General features: G+C 36.0%; 1 protein-coding gene across 1 annotated transcript in view; it reads left to right on the forward strand.

Moving 5' to 3' along the window:
* Nucleotides 1-12,787, forward strand: part of TBC1D19 (TBC1 domain family member 19) — a 53,440-nt gene extending 40,653 nt beyond the window's left edge. Inside the window, exons 14-21 of the mRNA XM_056326636.1 lie at nucleotides 841-925; nucleotides 3,242-3,286; nucleotides 4,473-4,505; nucleotides 7,741-7,850; nucleotides 9,053-9,144; nucleotides 9,873-9,988; nucleotides 11,348-11,418; nucleotides 12,406-12,787. Coding sequence (XP_056182611.1) covers nucleotides 841-925; nucleotides 3,242-3,286; nucleotides 4,473-4,505; nucleotides 7,741-7,850; nucleotides 9,053-9,144; nucleotides 9,873-9,988; nucleotides 11,348-11,418; nucleotides 12,406-12,480 — 627 coding nt within the window. The 3' untranslated portion in view covers nucleotides 12,481-12,787. The remainder of the gene's footprint in view (nucleotides 1-840; nucleotides 926-3,241; nucleotides 3,287-4,472; nucleotides 4,506-7,740; nucleotides 7,851-9,052; nucleotides 9,145-9,872; nucleotides 9,989-11,347; nucleotides 11,419-12,405) is intronic.
* Nucleotides 12,788-15,927: the final 3,140 nt, after the last annotated feature.

The raw sequence follows: 15,927 nt of genomic DNA on the forward strand, positions 1-15,927 counted from the left end.
CTTAAAACCTGCAAGAACAGAGAGGGTGTAAGGTTGGCAGAAGAGGCAGCAGCAAGTTGAAGTCTGTCTTACTTCTGCCCTCCTGTGTACATTCTTGGTAGTGCAGTATTTCAGTGCATGAAAACATGAAAATTTTAAAGTACAGTACTAATTATTACAATTTTTACAACTGCGTATGTGATGAGTTTATTGTTAATTTTTTCTAGAAATGTTTTTACTATTTAATTTTATAGCAGTTTCTGGGAATACTGGATTTTTCATTCATGTAAACAGTAAAAAATACAAATATATTTTACAAAATACAATGTGCATTTCAGAACTTAGGGATACAAAGTGAACATTATAATCTGTGCTTTTTGAAAGAACTGGGTATTGTGTAAGCAATCAGTAAAGCTCCTGGGAATGAAAGTGAGTGTAAGGATCAGTCTTCTGAAAACACACATATGTGAAAATGTAAATGTTTAGTTCACTTATTCACTTACTAGGACTTTCCCAGGTTATAGTAGCTGAGTAGAAAAATAATCTAATAGATGTCAAAGCAACCAGTTGCACGTGCAGTCACTTAATGATGTGACAGAAGGGGATAAACCCATGCTGAGGCAAAGAGGAGGGTTGGAGAACATGGATATTTTGCTGACAACAAATGAATATGAAGGTAAAATTGTAGCAAGTTCAAAGCGAGCCTGGAAATTTGAACAGGAAAATAAATTAAGTTGGTCAAGAGCTTTCAACCTTATTCGTTGTCTTCAATAGCATGTAATAGATGCTAATTAGTGCAGGTCTTTACATCTGTTTGACATTGCTTTGTCAACTGATTTTTACATACTGTCTCTTCTACAGGTATTACTCTGTTTTTCCCGAGATACATCTGTATTGGAGCACTTTACTTACAGTAGTGCCACCCCACCCAAATCATACATACGAGGTAAAAAGAGTTGTTCTAAGGAAGACTGTATATATTTTTGTTGACTGCTGCAGTAATACAATATGTGAATTTGCTTTATGTTCATTACATCTGCTAGACTACATTTAAAAGAATGTTAATATAAACTTCATGTATCCAGTTGACATCTGCACAGATTGTGACAGTTTAGAAGCTGATTGCATGAAGACCAGATTGCAATGTTGTTCTTTTACTGTAGTTTACTGTGCATAATTCTCCAGTGTTTTATGAAAATAAATTAGACACAGAACTATGACAATATGCTAAAATCTTGGCAACATCTGTCTTCATCAGAGTAGAAATTTAAATATTGTCCTTTACGAAGTGGTGGTAGGATGATACTTTCCCAAAGCAGTGAGTTTCGCAGATATTCGTAGACAGGGGCAGAACATGTTGCTGAAGAACTGTGGCCTCGGTTTGAAGGTCTGAACTCTACCAAGCAGACTTATACCGATTTTTTTCAAAGCATGGCATCTTCCAGAGTGTTAGCTTACTTTTGGATGTTCTTTGGCTTAAGTTCTCATGTGAATCTTGGTTTTCTTAACAATCTTAAATTTATTGTTTCAGTCCGCTTGTCTTCTCTGTCAACTTTTAATGCTGTGCCTCTTGATGGTTTCCTTGCTTCTTAGATCCTCATCTGCCTTGGCTTTACCCAGAGGTTCCTAGTTTTGTCTTCTTGAATCATTCAGCCACCCAATCACTTTTTTTTCCATGTACCTTCTGCATTCTCATTTTCTTCCTTGCTCCCTCCTGCCAGTGTATTTAGCCAAATGTGATCCCCATACCAAGTACTGGTTTTGAACAGGATCTCTGCTGACAGTTTTCCTCTTGCTGCTTCTTATGTCACTAGAAACAATGTTTGTTTTCTAAATTTGTTCTTCCTCCTTTAATGCTCCATAGGTATTCTCAGTCTCTCTCTCTCTCTCTCTCTCTCTCTCTGGGGGTTTTCTTTACCTGCTTCTTGAAACAAGCAAAGGGCTGACCGGAGAGCAGAACAGCAGTGGGATCCCAGGTCTCACTTCAGGCACAGAGCCATGGCGGCCCAGAAACACAGCTATGGGGAACATCCTACTTATTCCTAGACAAATCTGGGGAATGAAGTTACTGAAATCTAAATCTCTGCTGAACCTGTGCAGTGTAAATCTAAAAGGCTTGTAGATCCTATTTTTGGCTACTTTTCCAAGAGTTGTACTTTATACTAAAAATACTCTCCTTCCAGATTACAACTCCGGGCTTTACAGCAAGAAAACTACTGAAAGGAAAAGTAAAGAATATTTTTTAGTTTAATGAAACAACTGCTTTCTGTAATCAGAATTTTATGTAATAAAATTATGTAATTTTATGGGGTAGTAGGCAAGAGCTTTGCAGGCCAATTTTGAATTTAATTCTGTCAATTCATCCTATAGGAAAATATTTAAATCCGGATTCCATTGAATCTGACAAGAAATTTCCTGTGCTAAATTCTTCTGTGTAGAGTGAACAAAACCACAGAGATCTAGGGGATCTCTGACTATTGTATAAGTTTTCATATAAGTAATTACATTTTTTAGTTGCATTTTCTGATTTTAAAACAAAAATAATAACAGGTTTTAATTAGTTGTAATTATTCTTAAAGACACTTCTATATTTCTAAATAAATAGTTGATTTTTTAATAGTGGATTTTATATGATTATGTTCTATAGTTAAAATACAGTTAACTAATATAACATTCATTTTGCAGGGAAGATAAAAAGTTATAAGGTTAGTCTGTACTGTTAGTGATTGTCTTTGTATCTTTGTATGCAAAAGATTACTTAAATAATTTGTTGTAGCGAAACTATACCATCCATCTTCCTCTCTGTTGCAGGCTTAGTGAAGCCTTGAATATTTTTTATCTGTTCTTCTCTCTTTGTGGATGCTTTTCCTGTCCCTCGGGCAGTCTGCTACAGCATGGCAGACTTATCCCCTTTACCGTATCTGCTTATGGAACTTACACTGTCTTCAAAGTCCGCAGCAAAACACCTTTAGAGCTCCTGAGATACACCCAAATAAAATCTCTATGGTATAGCATTGCTGAAATCTTTCTCCTTATTTTTTGCTGATTGTCATCCTCCCTTATTGGTGCTGCATTTGAGTTTTATTTCTGACACCATACCTGTCCTATTGCATTGCTTCCTTGTTTTAGAAAATATTAAATGGTCAATAACGTAATTATTTATGATTTTTATAGTTGTAACTTAGATGCTACCTTTCTAATTTAAATCTTTTTACCTTTTAACAGTTTAATCACATTTTAATTGTGGTTTGATGATTCACAGGAAAACTTGGAATGGAAGAATATGCTGTTTTCTATCCTCCAAATGGTGAGAATTATACTATTACCTCCTCTAGTGGTAGACTGGAAAGATAGAGGATTTTTTTTCTGTAATACATGATAACTTCTTTTTCTATTACAACTTATGTTTTCATGTTCTACTGCAAAATTCATTAATTTAAAGGAGTAAGCTGGACTGAAGCTACTCCAAAACCACATAGGGCCTGGTGTTAGTAGTCACATATGGAGTTTGTCTGTGTGGGAAGGAGAGGGAAAAACAACCTCTGGTGCAGCAGTTTGTGTTCCAGCCTTGTGTCACTGCTTAGAGGATCTGAATGGTACATGCTGAAACTGTCTGGCCTCCAGCTTTTCAGTACTTGACAAACCACACCTTGAAGTTTTCCTTTCAAAATTTGTCTTCATTTAAAAAATTCAGACTTAACTAATCTACATAATTTTGTTAAAATCATTGCTGTTATTTCAGTTACTCAAATTTTTTTTCAGCTCTTTATTTTGACCATTTCAATCCCCGTCTATTGAATCCTTTCCCTGTTTTTGCACTGCATTTGTATTTTAAGTTCAAGCTCTGCTCTTGCTTTCAAGGCCTTATGACACCACTCTTAAATCTACGTCTCTGGCCTTGTCTTCTATGTCTTCTGTGTTCCAGTGGTGTCGGTTGTAGCACATACTTTTGTTCCCCCTTTTTCCTTTTTTGCCTCTGCAGTTCTTTGCAGTGTTGTAGCCATGAAGCGTTGTCCTTACAACCTTTTGCTAAAGCAGCAGCTTCTTACCAGTCCTATATGAAAATTAATGAATGGGAGCTGGAAAGGAGAAAATTTTCATGATACAACTGCCAAGTCATCTAAGTGTTTTAGCAGAGTATAACATGAATTACTAGAGGTCTTGGCCTCCTTTTTTTCTGCTCCCTCCTTGTCGGTGCATGACACTTAAGCCTTGTCATTTATCTGAAATTAGGTTCTGATTTCGGCAAAGCTTATATGTAATAACCTCATGAAAATGGAGCTTTACTTGACTTTCTAGGAACTATAGCATGTGTTTAGGCATGTGTTTAAATATTTACAGGATTGAGATCCAAGACTGCACATGCCATAATAAGGAAATATTTTTGTTCCTATAGTAGGCAGAATGACTGCCAATGTAGAAACTGGGGGGCAAATACAGTTTTTTTACATGCATAAAAATAAATATTTTTTAAAATATATTATGTTTTTTAGGTGTAATTCCTTTTCATGGCTTTTCTATGTATGGTAAGTGTGACTCGTAAACTCTTAAAACCTCGGTATCGCTTTTTATCATTGCAGTTTAAAGCTGCATGTACTTTTCCGCAACTTTTAAACTTGTGTGTATATTCTGTTTCTTTGTATATGAAGACTGTTGTGTACAACTTTTAAAATTCCAGGTGTTTCTGTTTACTTAAATTACAGCTTGCTACCGTGTGGGAGTTCCTTCTTTGAGAGCTAATAGCTGAGCTATGCATCTTAATGTATATGAATAAAGGGATAAAGTTTGTAGACAGAGTGCTCTTTTCTTGTGTTTTATTTCTGGATAGACTAAGTTCCCTGTGAAGAGTTCTTAAAAACATGAATTATGTGAAAGGCCTGTTGATGTTTCCATTTGCCTAGAACAGATGTTAAAGGAGCATTAAATAATGGAATGGTTGCTAATTTACTGCATAGAGGAAAGCTCAAATATCAACAAGTTTTCTAGAAAATGAGCAGAAAAATCTCCTCAGGTCTCAGATGTAGCAAGGCACCTAATGCAGAAAACAGTGTAAGACTATTTGTTACAGCTTTTCAGTTTTTTCCTTTGATTTATCAAAGGTGTTTGTGGTATCACAGGGCAAGTAGGATTTGTTTATACTTAAAATGCTATGTTTTGCTAATCATTAAAATCAGGCAATTTAAATACAAAATGCAAATTTGAACCTGAATAAGGAATCTTAAGTCTTTGAAGTAAAGAACAGCTGAGTTACAAATTCTTCCTTAGGTACTGACTAGGAGGCTTTCACTTTTTGTGTGTGACACCACTTTTCAAAATGTTTGGATTTGACTCTGCCCTTGAGAACAGTGTCTCTGAAACTGGGTGTGAGCTTCCTCCCTCCCTCCTGCCCTCTCTGTGCAAGGGCTCAGAACATGTCTGATGTGAGAAGGAGGGAGGCTGAAAAACAAGGCAGTGGAAACACAGTAGTTAACTCCAAGCTACGGGTACAGTAGCTGGGACCAAGCAGAGCATTCTGCGTATTCTATGCTGTGCTGCTATAGGAGGAAGTATCTGGATCTTTATCTAGAATCACAGAACCATTTAGGTTGGAAGAGACCTTTGAGATCAAGTCCAACCGTTAACCCAGGACTGCCAAGTCCATCACTAAACCACGTCACTAAGCACCGCTTCTACATGTTTTTTAAATACCTCGAGGGATGGTGATTCCACCACATCCCTGGGCAGCCTGTTCCAATGCTTGATCACCCTTTCTGTCAAGAAATTTTTCCTAATACCCAATCTAAACCTCCCCTGGCATAACTTGAGTCTTTTTCCTCTTGTCTTGTTACTAGTTATTTGAGAGAAGAGACTTACCTCCACCTACCTACTACAGCCTCCTTTCAGGTGGTTGTGGGGAGCAATAAATTCCCCCCTGAGTCTCCTTCAAACCAAACAACCCCAGTTCCCTCAGCTGCTCCTCATAAGACTTGTTCTCTAGAACCTTCACCAGCTTTGTTCCCCTTCTCTGGACACCCTTCAGCACCTCTGCATCCCTCTTGAAGTGAGGGGCCCGAAACAGTATTTGAGGTGTGGCCTCACCAGTGCCAAGTATGAGGGGGGACAATCCTTTGCCTTGTCCTGCTGGCCACACTGATACAAGCCAGGGTGCTATTGGGCACACTGCTGGGTCGTGTTCAGGCTGCCATCAACCAGTACCCCCAGGTCCTTTTCTGCCAGGCAGCTTTGCAGCCGCTCTGTTTGTAAATCCTATACACTTTTCCGTGTTCATATGCATACGCTTGTAGGGTGCCAACTGTCAGGCACTGTTCTGTGATCCTCCTGGCCTTTATGTTCATATGCATGCTGCCAAGTCTTCCACCTCCATCTTCAGTCATTAAAAGCATACGCATTAGTAACACCCACTGCTTTTCTTACCCCTCTGTAAATACACGTTTCTGTGGACATCTCACCTTGCCTTGGCATCCCACTTCTCATACACATACACTACTGCTTTCTATTAAGCCACCTTCTCTGATGTGTATATATATATATATATATGTGAAAATGAATTGATATATGCATACACCCATATATATATATATATATATATAAAAGTACATATATCTATGTGCATATATATACATATGTATACAGGTAAATGTATTCATATCCCTAGCTTTGTGTAAATAAAACTAGAAGGGAATGTGAACGTAGAGATAGAAACTGTGAGTGTGTTAAAATGTAAGTTGTCATCCATAACGAATGCACCTGTAAAATGAGGCAGTAGATGTGATGAGTGGATAGCTAAAAAGGCTGTTTACAGAAATGTATATAGACCAGGGGTCCTCAAACTTTTTAACCAGGGGGCTGGCGCGCGGATGCAATGGCAGGCAGTCATCTGCGGCTGCTTGGTTTCCCCCCCCCAACCCCGGCGGGGGGGGCTGTAAATACCGGGGGCCGGATTGAGGACCCTGGAGGCGGGGGGTATCTGGCCCGTGGGCCGTAGTTTGAGGACCCCTGATATAGAACAACTGTCTGTAAAACATGCATTAAACGAATGGAGTAGCAATTGGAGGGAACTGATTATGTTTGTGCAGCATATACATACAACAGATTTATCCATATGCTAGACTTCTACAAAAAGGAAAAAGGGACTGATTGTAAAAAAGTTTGAGAACTGCTGCTTTACAAATGTAGCCAACTCTTATTTTGAATCAGGTATATTACAAAGCTTCTAAACAATAAACTACTAAACGTCCATGGTTTTGAGATAATACAGCTCTCTGTCAGTTTGTCATACTTATGTGATGTTACTGTGGCAACTAAAAGCTATTTTTAAAATATTTTAGTTTTGACAATGCTTATCTTCAAGCAGCAAACTTATTCCAGTCTTGCAAATGGGGAACCAACTCAGAGATGGTCACTAGCCCAAGGGCACATTGGAAGTTATAGATTACTATAAACCCCAGAGAAACCATCCTTAAAGTGTATTTCTATTGTTTCAGAAGCCAGCATTGTAGTAAGCAGGGTCTAACTAGTTTAGATACTTGAAATATATAGAACTATTAACTAGACTGTATTGTACTCCCTTTCTTAACTATTGAAGTCAAATGATAGACTGTATTATAAAATACTTCTTTCTTAATAATTGGTTTAGTGTTGTTTTTGTAAGTTATACTACTATAAATTACTTGGGTTTTCCTCATACTTCATGTACTTAATCATTGAACTCTTTTAGAAGTTTACAGTGTTGAGTCAATTATAATTCTTTTATCCTTTCAGTTGCTCCACTTTGTTTTCTGTACCATGAACCTTCCAAATTGTATCAGATATTCCGTGAGATGTATGTGCGTTTTTTCTTCAGACTCCATTCCATCTCTTCTCATCCCTCTGTAAGTTCATTAGGAATTAAAACCCACTCACTTGATATTCTGTTTACTATGGAACAATATTATGCAGTGGCATGATTTTCTATGTGATTGAAATATATCCTTTTAAATATAATAAAATATTTCAGGCAAGCTTGGAAAAATTATTAGGTAACTCCAGTTTGGATGTTTTTGTTTTCTATGTCAATTATAGTCTTTGCTATTGAACATCATGTATTTAAAAATAATACAGCTCTCTCAATTTATGAGGGTGTGGGTGGTTTTTTGAGAGTCAAGTCTTTTATGTAATAGGTTTCTCAGTTCAGGAAGTCACATAAATGCATACTCACTTTCATTTTAATTAATGACATGTAAGTGCACGCTTAAGTATTTTCTGGGGTGGAGGGACTAAAACACAGTCATATATATATACAGATCCTGTTTCAGTGACATCAAGTTAACATCTGTTTCTTTAGCTCAAGTATCTGTGTGTGTCAGCATGTGCTAGATAAATTTAAATAACAAATGACCAGGACAAGCTGTCTTGAATGTAAGACAATAGTAGAAATCAGTTTATCTTCTGTTTTTGACAAATAAAACTTAGTAAATATTTTTTCCCTCCTTCACAAATTGCTGAATAGCTATAGTACTTTTTGAAAACACTTCCTGGTTAAAAGAAAATCCTATTCTTGATATACCATTTCACGGCTGTGCATTGTGCTTTCAGTCATTAAAAGCAGGAAAATGGGTCAGACAAGAATCTGTTCATTTTCATGGTAATTTTAAAAAGAAATTTAAAAATGCGTTTACATTTAGCTTTTTCATAGTTATCCCCATTGCTATTTGGTTTTAGTTATCAGAGATACTATTTCTCACATCATTTTTTTTTTTTAGTGCAACTGAGGTCTATTTCATCAAAGTGGAAGTATTTCAAGTAGGTCATATTATAATAACCTGCTAAGTACTTAGAGCCTGACATACAAATACCATAAGTAACTTCCAGCTGAAAGGGACTATCACAACATATTACATTGCTAATATATACATAAAATTAGTGACTGAAGGCATTAGAGTTGCTTGTGCCCTGCTTACCTGAGCTGTGTATTGTATCATTAATAGTGTTTTATTGCTTGAATTAAAAATTCATGCATACTTACATGCTGATACTGTTTTCTCAGATTGGCAGGGTGACTGTTAGTATTCAGGATATGATCTTGTTTCATTAGGGCATTGTGTCATTGTGTTTGCTGTTTGAGACTCTTCTACAAACCCATCTGCCCCAGCTTTTTTATCACCTTCGAGAAATTGGGGCTCAGCCGTAAGTACATCTTTCTGACTACAAATGTTGAAGATTCATTGTTCTGGAAATGCTGTTCTGTAGTATTTTAATTTAAAAGATATGGAAAATTATTCAAAAACATCAGTGTGCTGTTTTTCCTTGAAAGTCAATTGGAGTCCTTTGTCTAAGGTGTGTATGTGCTTTGTGCATTTCTTCTGTAAGTTCTATGAAAGAGTGAGGGGAATTGCTCTACGAGGAACACTACGTTATTCAGCTAAGTTTCAGTTATTCATGTCAGATCTGATGGAACTAAGTGATTTATTTCGTAGGGGACAAAGGACACAGAGATATGTTAGTTGCAGCAGAAGCTACTGGAAAGGGAGAGAGCAAGAGACTGTTATTCTGTAGTGTACTCATGGCACCAAGTGCAATAGAACCTGAAAATCTTGCTGGTATAATTGGTATTCATCATAATATAATTGCAGAAAGGATGAAACATTGGGGGTGATAATAGCTGAAGATCCCTCTGCTCTGATTGTTTGGTCAGAATATTTTAATTCTATAGTACTTTGTCAAACAAGATGCTAAATAGTTTTCTGATGATTGTTGCAAAGGAAAATATTGATTATTAGAGCAGCAAGAGAAAATGGCTATCCTTTCTAGAAAAGAAATTCAGAAGAATAATAGAATATTTTCTATTTGTAGAGGATTTGACTGATCATTGTGGGAAACAAATACAGTAACTGTTGTTTATCACTTGTTTTCAGGCTACGAATTTCGTTTAAATGGATGGTACGAGCATTTTCTGGTTATTTAGCTACAGATCAGCTCTTGCTTCTGTGGGACAGAATCCTGGGATACAACTCTCTAGAAATTCTTGCTGGTAATAGAATTGTTTTTACAAAACTTATTAAGTCCAGGTGGATGTAAGGCCAATACATGTTAGCTTCAAATGTATTTTGTGACAAGAAGGAAATAATTGCTCTTTGAATGCTGAAAGCAGATTACATACATGTCAAGGAGTATAACTTTTAGAAAACGAGAATTGTGTAAGTACTGCATCTCTTAACAAAAATATATGATGTAATTTTTTTTCGTGGTAGCACTGCAAAACTGCTAAGTGCTCTCTGAACAGAATATAGGATGTTCTCCTAGTTTCAGTGGTAACAATAAATGAGTTCATCTCCTTTCACAAAATACAAGGTTCATGTTACTCACTTATGGCAAGTATTTCTTCAGTACTTAGAGCAAATGAGAGTTCCCCTGATTTTGCTGGATGTCTTCTTTAGAAGTCCCATCTTTTAAGACATTTTGAAAGTTTTGCACTTTTGTAATTATTTTTTTTTTTAAAGAAAATTATGTCCTAAGATTTATGCAAGGTTTAAGATTGGGGTTCTAAAGAAGACATGTGTATTCAGCCGGGTCAGTTTTTAAATACAAAGTAGGTAAATAGAAGATAAAAGGTTTTGGTTCCATTCGTACATATAAGACAGCTATGTAGAGGGGTAGAGAGTGGTAGTAAATGGAGTTACACCTACCTGAAAGGAGATTATAGGCAGGTGGAGGTAGGTCTCTTCTCCCAGATAAGTAGCAACAGTATGAAAGGAAATGGCCTCAAGTTGTTCCAAGGGAGGTTTAGATCAGATATTAGGAAAAATTTCATGACAGAAGGGGTGGTCAAGCATTGGAACAGGCTGCCCAGGGATGTGGTGGAACCACCGTCCGTGGAGGTATTTAAAAAACGCATAGAAGCGGGGCTTAGTGATGTGGTTTAGTGATGGACTTGGCAGTCCTGGGTTAACGGTTGGACTTGATGATCTCAAAGGTCTCTTCCAACATAAATGATTCTATGATTCTATATAATTATATAAGATACTACAAAACAAATGAACATTTTTGAAAATATTTCATAATATTCACAACTGAAATAGTGCTATTTAAATAAATTAAAAATATTTGCTTAGAAATGAACTGATTGTAAATCACTTTGTCCCTTTTAATTAAGAGCTATTTATCTTAAACTCAAGCATTTTCACTCAGACTTCTCTGAAAGAATGTTGTGTTTTTCCTATCAGTTTTAAAGAGTAGCCAAAGAAACTCAAAACACAGCCATCTATTGTATATTATTCTTCAGAATCAAAATAATTTCTCTACGGGAGTGAGAATTGGTATTATACATCAAGATTAATTCTAAACACTAATTAACAGGTCAGCAACTGAAATATTGGGCATTTTCTTTCAGTCCTGGCAGCTGCTGTGTTTGCTTTCCGAGCGGTCAACCTGATGGAGGTGACATCACTGGCTGCAGCTGAAGTAAGGATAAGTTTCAGTTAGAGGAGATTGAAATAGTTTCTGATGCCTTGCCAACAGGAGTAACTTAAACTTCATATGGCACATGGTACATAGTGTAAATCTTTCTGCCTAAATTCTTACCTCATATAAAAAACTGAGGAAATTGTGTACATAATACTGCTTTATGGAGTAAATGGAAATGAAAGGGTCTATTTGCTACAAAAATGCAGTGTTATCAAATTATTTTGTACAATTAGATTTTTTTCTATTTTATTAGATAATTGTGTTTGCGGCATATATTGATTCTAAAATATTGTGGTTTGTACCTTTTTTCTCAGTACATTTTGATGTAGTTGCTTCTGTGCTTTTTGATATTACAAAGATTTTCCAAGATTACTTTTGTCGCACCTGAAATTTCTCTGAGTACTCTTGTGAGAAATGAAGAAAATTAAATCATGTAGGTGAAGATTATTATTGTTTATCTCTAGTAATTTGTTCAGATTTTCTTTTTTTCCAAAACTGGTGGTTTTTTTAAACTTTGAGAGTTTGTGATTGATGACTTGATATTTTTCTTTTTTTTTTTTAAACATACTTTCATGAGAAGACATTGACTATTTGAGTCATTACATTGGATTTACTTCACAAGTACTAGCCAAGCCACAGGATAAGGACTCTCAATTCCCAATTATTTTTAGAAGCAAGTTGAAATGTTAGACCCCTTACTCACCCATGATGCCATGTATATTTGAAGTAAGGCTAAAGGCTAAAATAAAGTTACTTGGTTTATATACATAAACATATGTTTTTTCTTTGAAATCTTAGCTTGAAAAATAATACAATAAAGCACTAACATAAAACAGCATAATTTGTTTCTAGCCAGGTCTGAATCTAATTACTGTTAGTATTGTAGTCAGTATTTGAACGTTTTTCTGATTTCTTGACTTGCTTTAAAGAAATTTGATTCAAATGTCAAGTTTAAGAAGCCTTTTTGTTTTTTTTTTATCCTAGGCTGTACTTGCTGACCTTTCAACCCTGAAAGTTATGCCTCTTCTTCAAATCTTCTTGTTTGCAACTGTCACTTGATCTGCTTCAACAATACTGGTACCACAATTCCAGTCTTTCTTGAGAAGCTAATCATCATCTATGCAATGTCTGCATAAAACCAAAATTAAACTGTATGTATAATATTAATTTAGAAATCATTACCTTAAAATTTTCTAACTGAAAACAATAACTTTGCACATGAGCGTGTGCAGTGCATGCTACTGAATTTCACCATAACAGCAATGATTATTATTTGTACAGTGAGAATGACTACTTGTGCAAAAAACCAATGTGAATCGGTGTCTAAAATGCATGTAACATTAAACTACATAAAGTAAATATAATTTGTGATCTGAGTTTTGTGATGTTAATGTTGGAGTTGTAAAAGCTCTCTTTTAATATGAAATTACTTTTTCAAGGTCGCAGCTTATAAGTTATCAGCTCAAATACTGTAAACTGAGAAAATAAAGATACTTTAACTTGCAAGATTTTTTTTCTGATTTTCTAAGGAAAGGATAGGCTCATATACCGGTTCTGCTATCTCTGTCCTACTTATTCTCATCACTGAAGTTTTCTCTGTATTTTTTCTCCTGATAGCTACTTCCGTTTATTCTTTTCATATACATAGTCATGCATTCCCCATTCATGTTCGGTTAGGTACACAGCTATGTCATGCATCTTCTAAACTCCTACCCAGAGTCCCATCAAAGGCCCCGTGTCATAAAATATGTTCCCCTGCAGAGAAAGCCTGAGCATAGCTTCTTTCATAACTTGTTGGAGCCAGTCCTTGCATGAGCCAAAATATTCCCCTGAGAACGATGCCAAGAGTCCTTTTGCCGTGACCCATGCTGTCTTTGGGAGAGCAGTGCTAGGCTTTTGCCAGTTTTCCAGCCTCTCTGATTCAACAGCTCAGGCTTCAGAATCCATACTCATATCGATGTGTGACAGATTGTCACTACGCTGTTAGGCTGGCTCATCGTCTGTTAGTGATCATAGCTTTTGTGAGGTCTTCCAGCTTTTTCTACTGATTTGTTTAATACCAAAATTGGATTGAATAATCTGTTTTGATTGAGCATATCTTAATAGCTGAAAAAGGATCAAAGTCAAAAGAACATAATGGGTAATATAGCCACTGTGTTTGCCATAGGACTTTTATCTTTGCCTAATTTACTTACATGTAGTTGTCATCATTTGTCATACATACTGAATGTATGACAGTGAAACATGAATCCCTCATAGTTTGCTCAAAAGTTTTCTGTCGAATGATCTAAGCTGTAGTCTGAGATAGGGTTATGAGCTTTACGTCTGTGATTCTTGTTGTCTCTGTCAGGATAATGTAGTAAGCAACTTACGGATCTTTTATAGACTGCTAGTAGATTTATAAGGCTAATTCTAAAAAAAGGTAAAGTTCTGGACTCAGTATGATCACTTCTTATATTAAGAACCAAACTGCTTAACAAACACAATGTATTGAATGAGAATATTTAGGGAAATTTTGTTCTGTATAACAAAGAAAATGGATCTTCTCCTTAATATTTGCAAGAAATAGTTTCAACTGTTTGACTAGAGGCTTTTTGATGACATTTAGATTTTAAAAAGAGGACATGTGACAACTTTTATCTTTACAGCAAGTATTACCTGGTTTTATATATGGGAATGGAGGCACAGAAAGATTAAGTGATTTGCTAAAAATTACAGAGTAAATTCATAAAAGAGGTGAGCAGTCTTTCCTTTCCCAAATTCCTGTTTATACTTTAGGATGCTTGGTTTGTGTATTAACCACAAGACCTCATTTAATCTTCAGAACAACAAATAATGCACATCTACCTCTAAAACTGCAGCATTTTGCAGTTTTTAAAATCAGTAAGATTGGGTAACAATTTAGAAGTTATAGTGTTACAAACCAGTCACAAGGTTTGTGGCTCAGTAAGGTGATTAAAAGGTTACCATGGCTTTTTAGGGTATTAAAAGTATTTACTAAATAGCAAGGGAGATTCCCTAGAGGTCTCCTGACTCTCTCATTTGCATCTCTCTGTGTAAGTACATGGTGCAGAATCTGAACATTACCCTAACCCATTCCATGCTGGGATTTTTGAGCAATATTTTTTTTCTCTCTCTTTTTTTTTTTTTTTTTCATTTTCAATGTTTTTGAAAATGTTATAAGTAGGCAGACATAGAAACTTGGGTTCTTGTTTAAAGAAGCAGTTCTGTGAGTAACAGAGCATGGTCTGTTTTCCTCTGACTTGGCATCTTGTTATTCATCCTTACAATCTCATATCTCCCTTGTGTCCCCTCTGCCTTTCCCACTGGAGTACTTAACTCCTTTCCTGACCTTCACACTCATTTCTCCTCGTGGTTGGATCTTCTGCTATACCACTCATGCTGACTGCCCAGGCTGGCTGCTCCGTGAGCCTGGGGTGATGCTGTGCCTCTTACTGCAGGGTTGACCACAGGCTTCACAGACTGCATGCAGCTCTTGGGCCAGGTATTGTACGAACCAGCTCTAGCAGCAAATCTCTTGAAGACCTCTGCTGCCCTTCGTCAGATGTTTGAGACATAGAAAGATGCATACGCACAGACAGGAATGTATACAGGAATAATGAGTATAATTGCTTCAAAAATGAGACTAAGATGGGATGAAAAATGAACCAGATACTCTTAGACTTCAACTATACTGTTAGGTTTTTAAAAAAATATAAAAATCTGTCTTAAAAAATTGCTTTTACTGAAGAAGGATTGCTTTCATATTCCCCTTAGTTTCCTGGTTTAGTTCCAACAAAATACTGTGTTTCAGATTCTGGCTGATACTTGTATTTTTAATCTCCCTTGCTTAAATAACGCTTTAATTTCAAATGTTTTTAAAAATAGTAAAATGACTGGTTTACAGCTAGATACTTCTCTTGTATATGTAGGTAGTATCAATTATTTAAGTTTTAATTCCTTAACTTTACACACCAGTTCCAACCTGTTCATGTCTGTAGTCCATCATTTGACTTCCAAATTCCTGAAACTCTTCTTCATTTTTTCTGTTTTAAGTAATGGCCAGACTTTGATAGTAGAATCATATCTAAATTGATAATTACATTGATTTGAACAGACTCATCTGGACCTTCAACAGCTCAGTTTAGCTGAGTTGTATTTCTTGGTCTGTTCCTCCCTATCTGAAATCATGTAAACAGACATTCCAGTACAAGAACCAATTGTTTCCATATTTATAGATAGGGATCAATTTTTTGCTGCTTACCTTACGATTCTGGCTACGGTCTGTCAAAGGTTACTTGTAATGTCAAATAGACTGTTTAAAAAACGCAAAAGTAAATAGGCTTGTCTAAAAATGTACCCAAGTTATCTTCGTTCAGTACTTCCAAAAATATATTGAAACTTAAATCTTGATGACTGGGTAATGGAACAATTGAATAACTAGAACAGCTTCTACTTTTTAGTGGATTTTTTTTTGTGTCACAGTAACAAATTTTATTATGAGAA

The sequence above is a fragment of the Falco biarmicus genome, chromosome 1 (genome assembly GCF_023638135.1).
Source record: "Falco biarmicus isolate bFalBia1 chromosome 1, bFalBia1.pri, whole genome shotgun sequence".
NCBI lineage: Eukaryota > Metazoa > Chordata > Aves > Falconiformes > Falconidae > Falco > Falco biarmicus.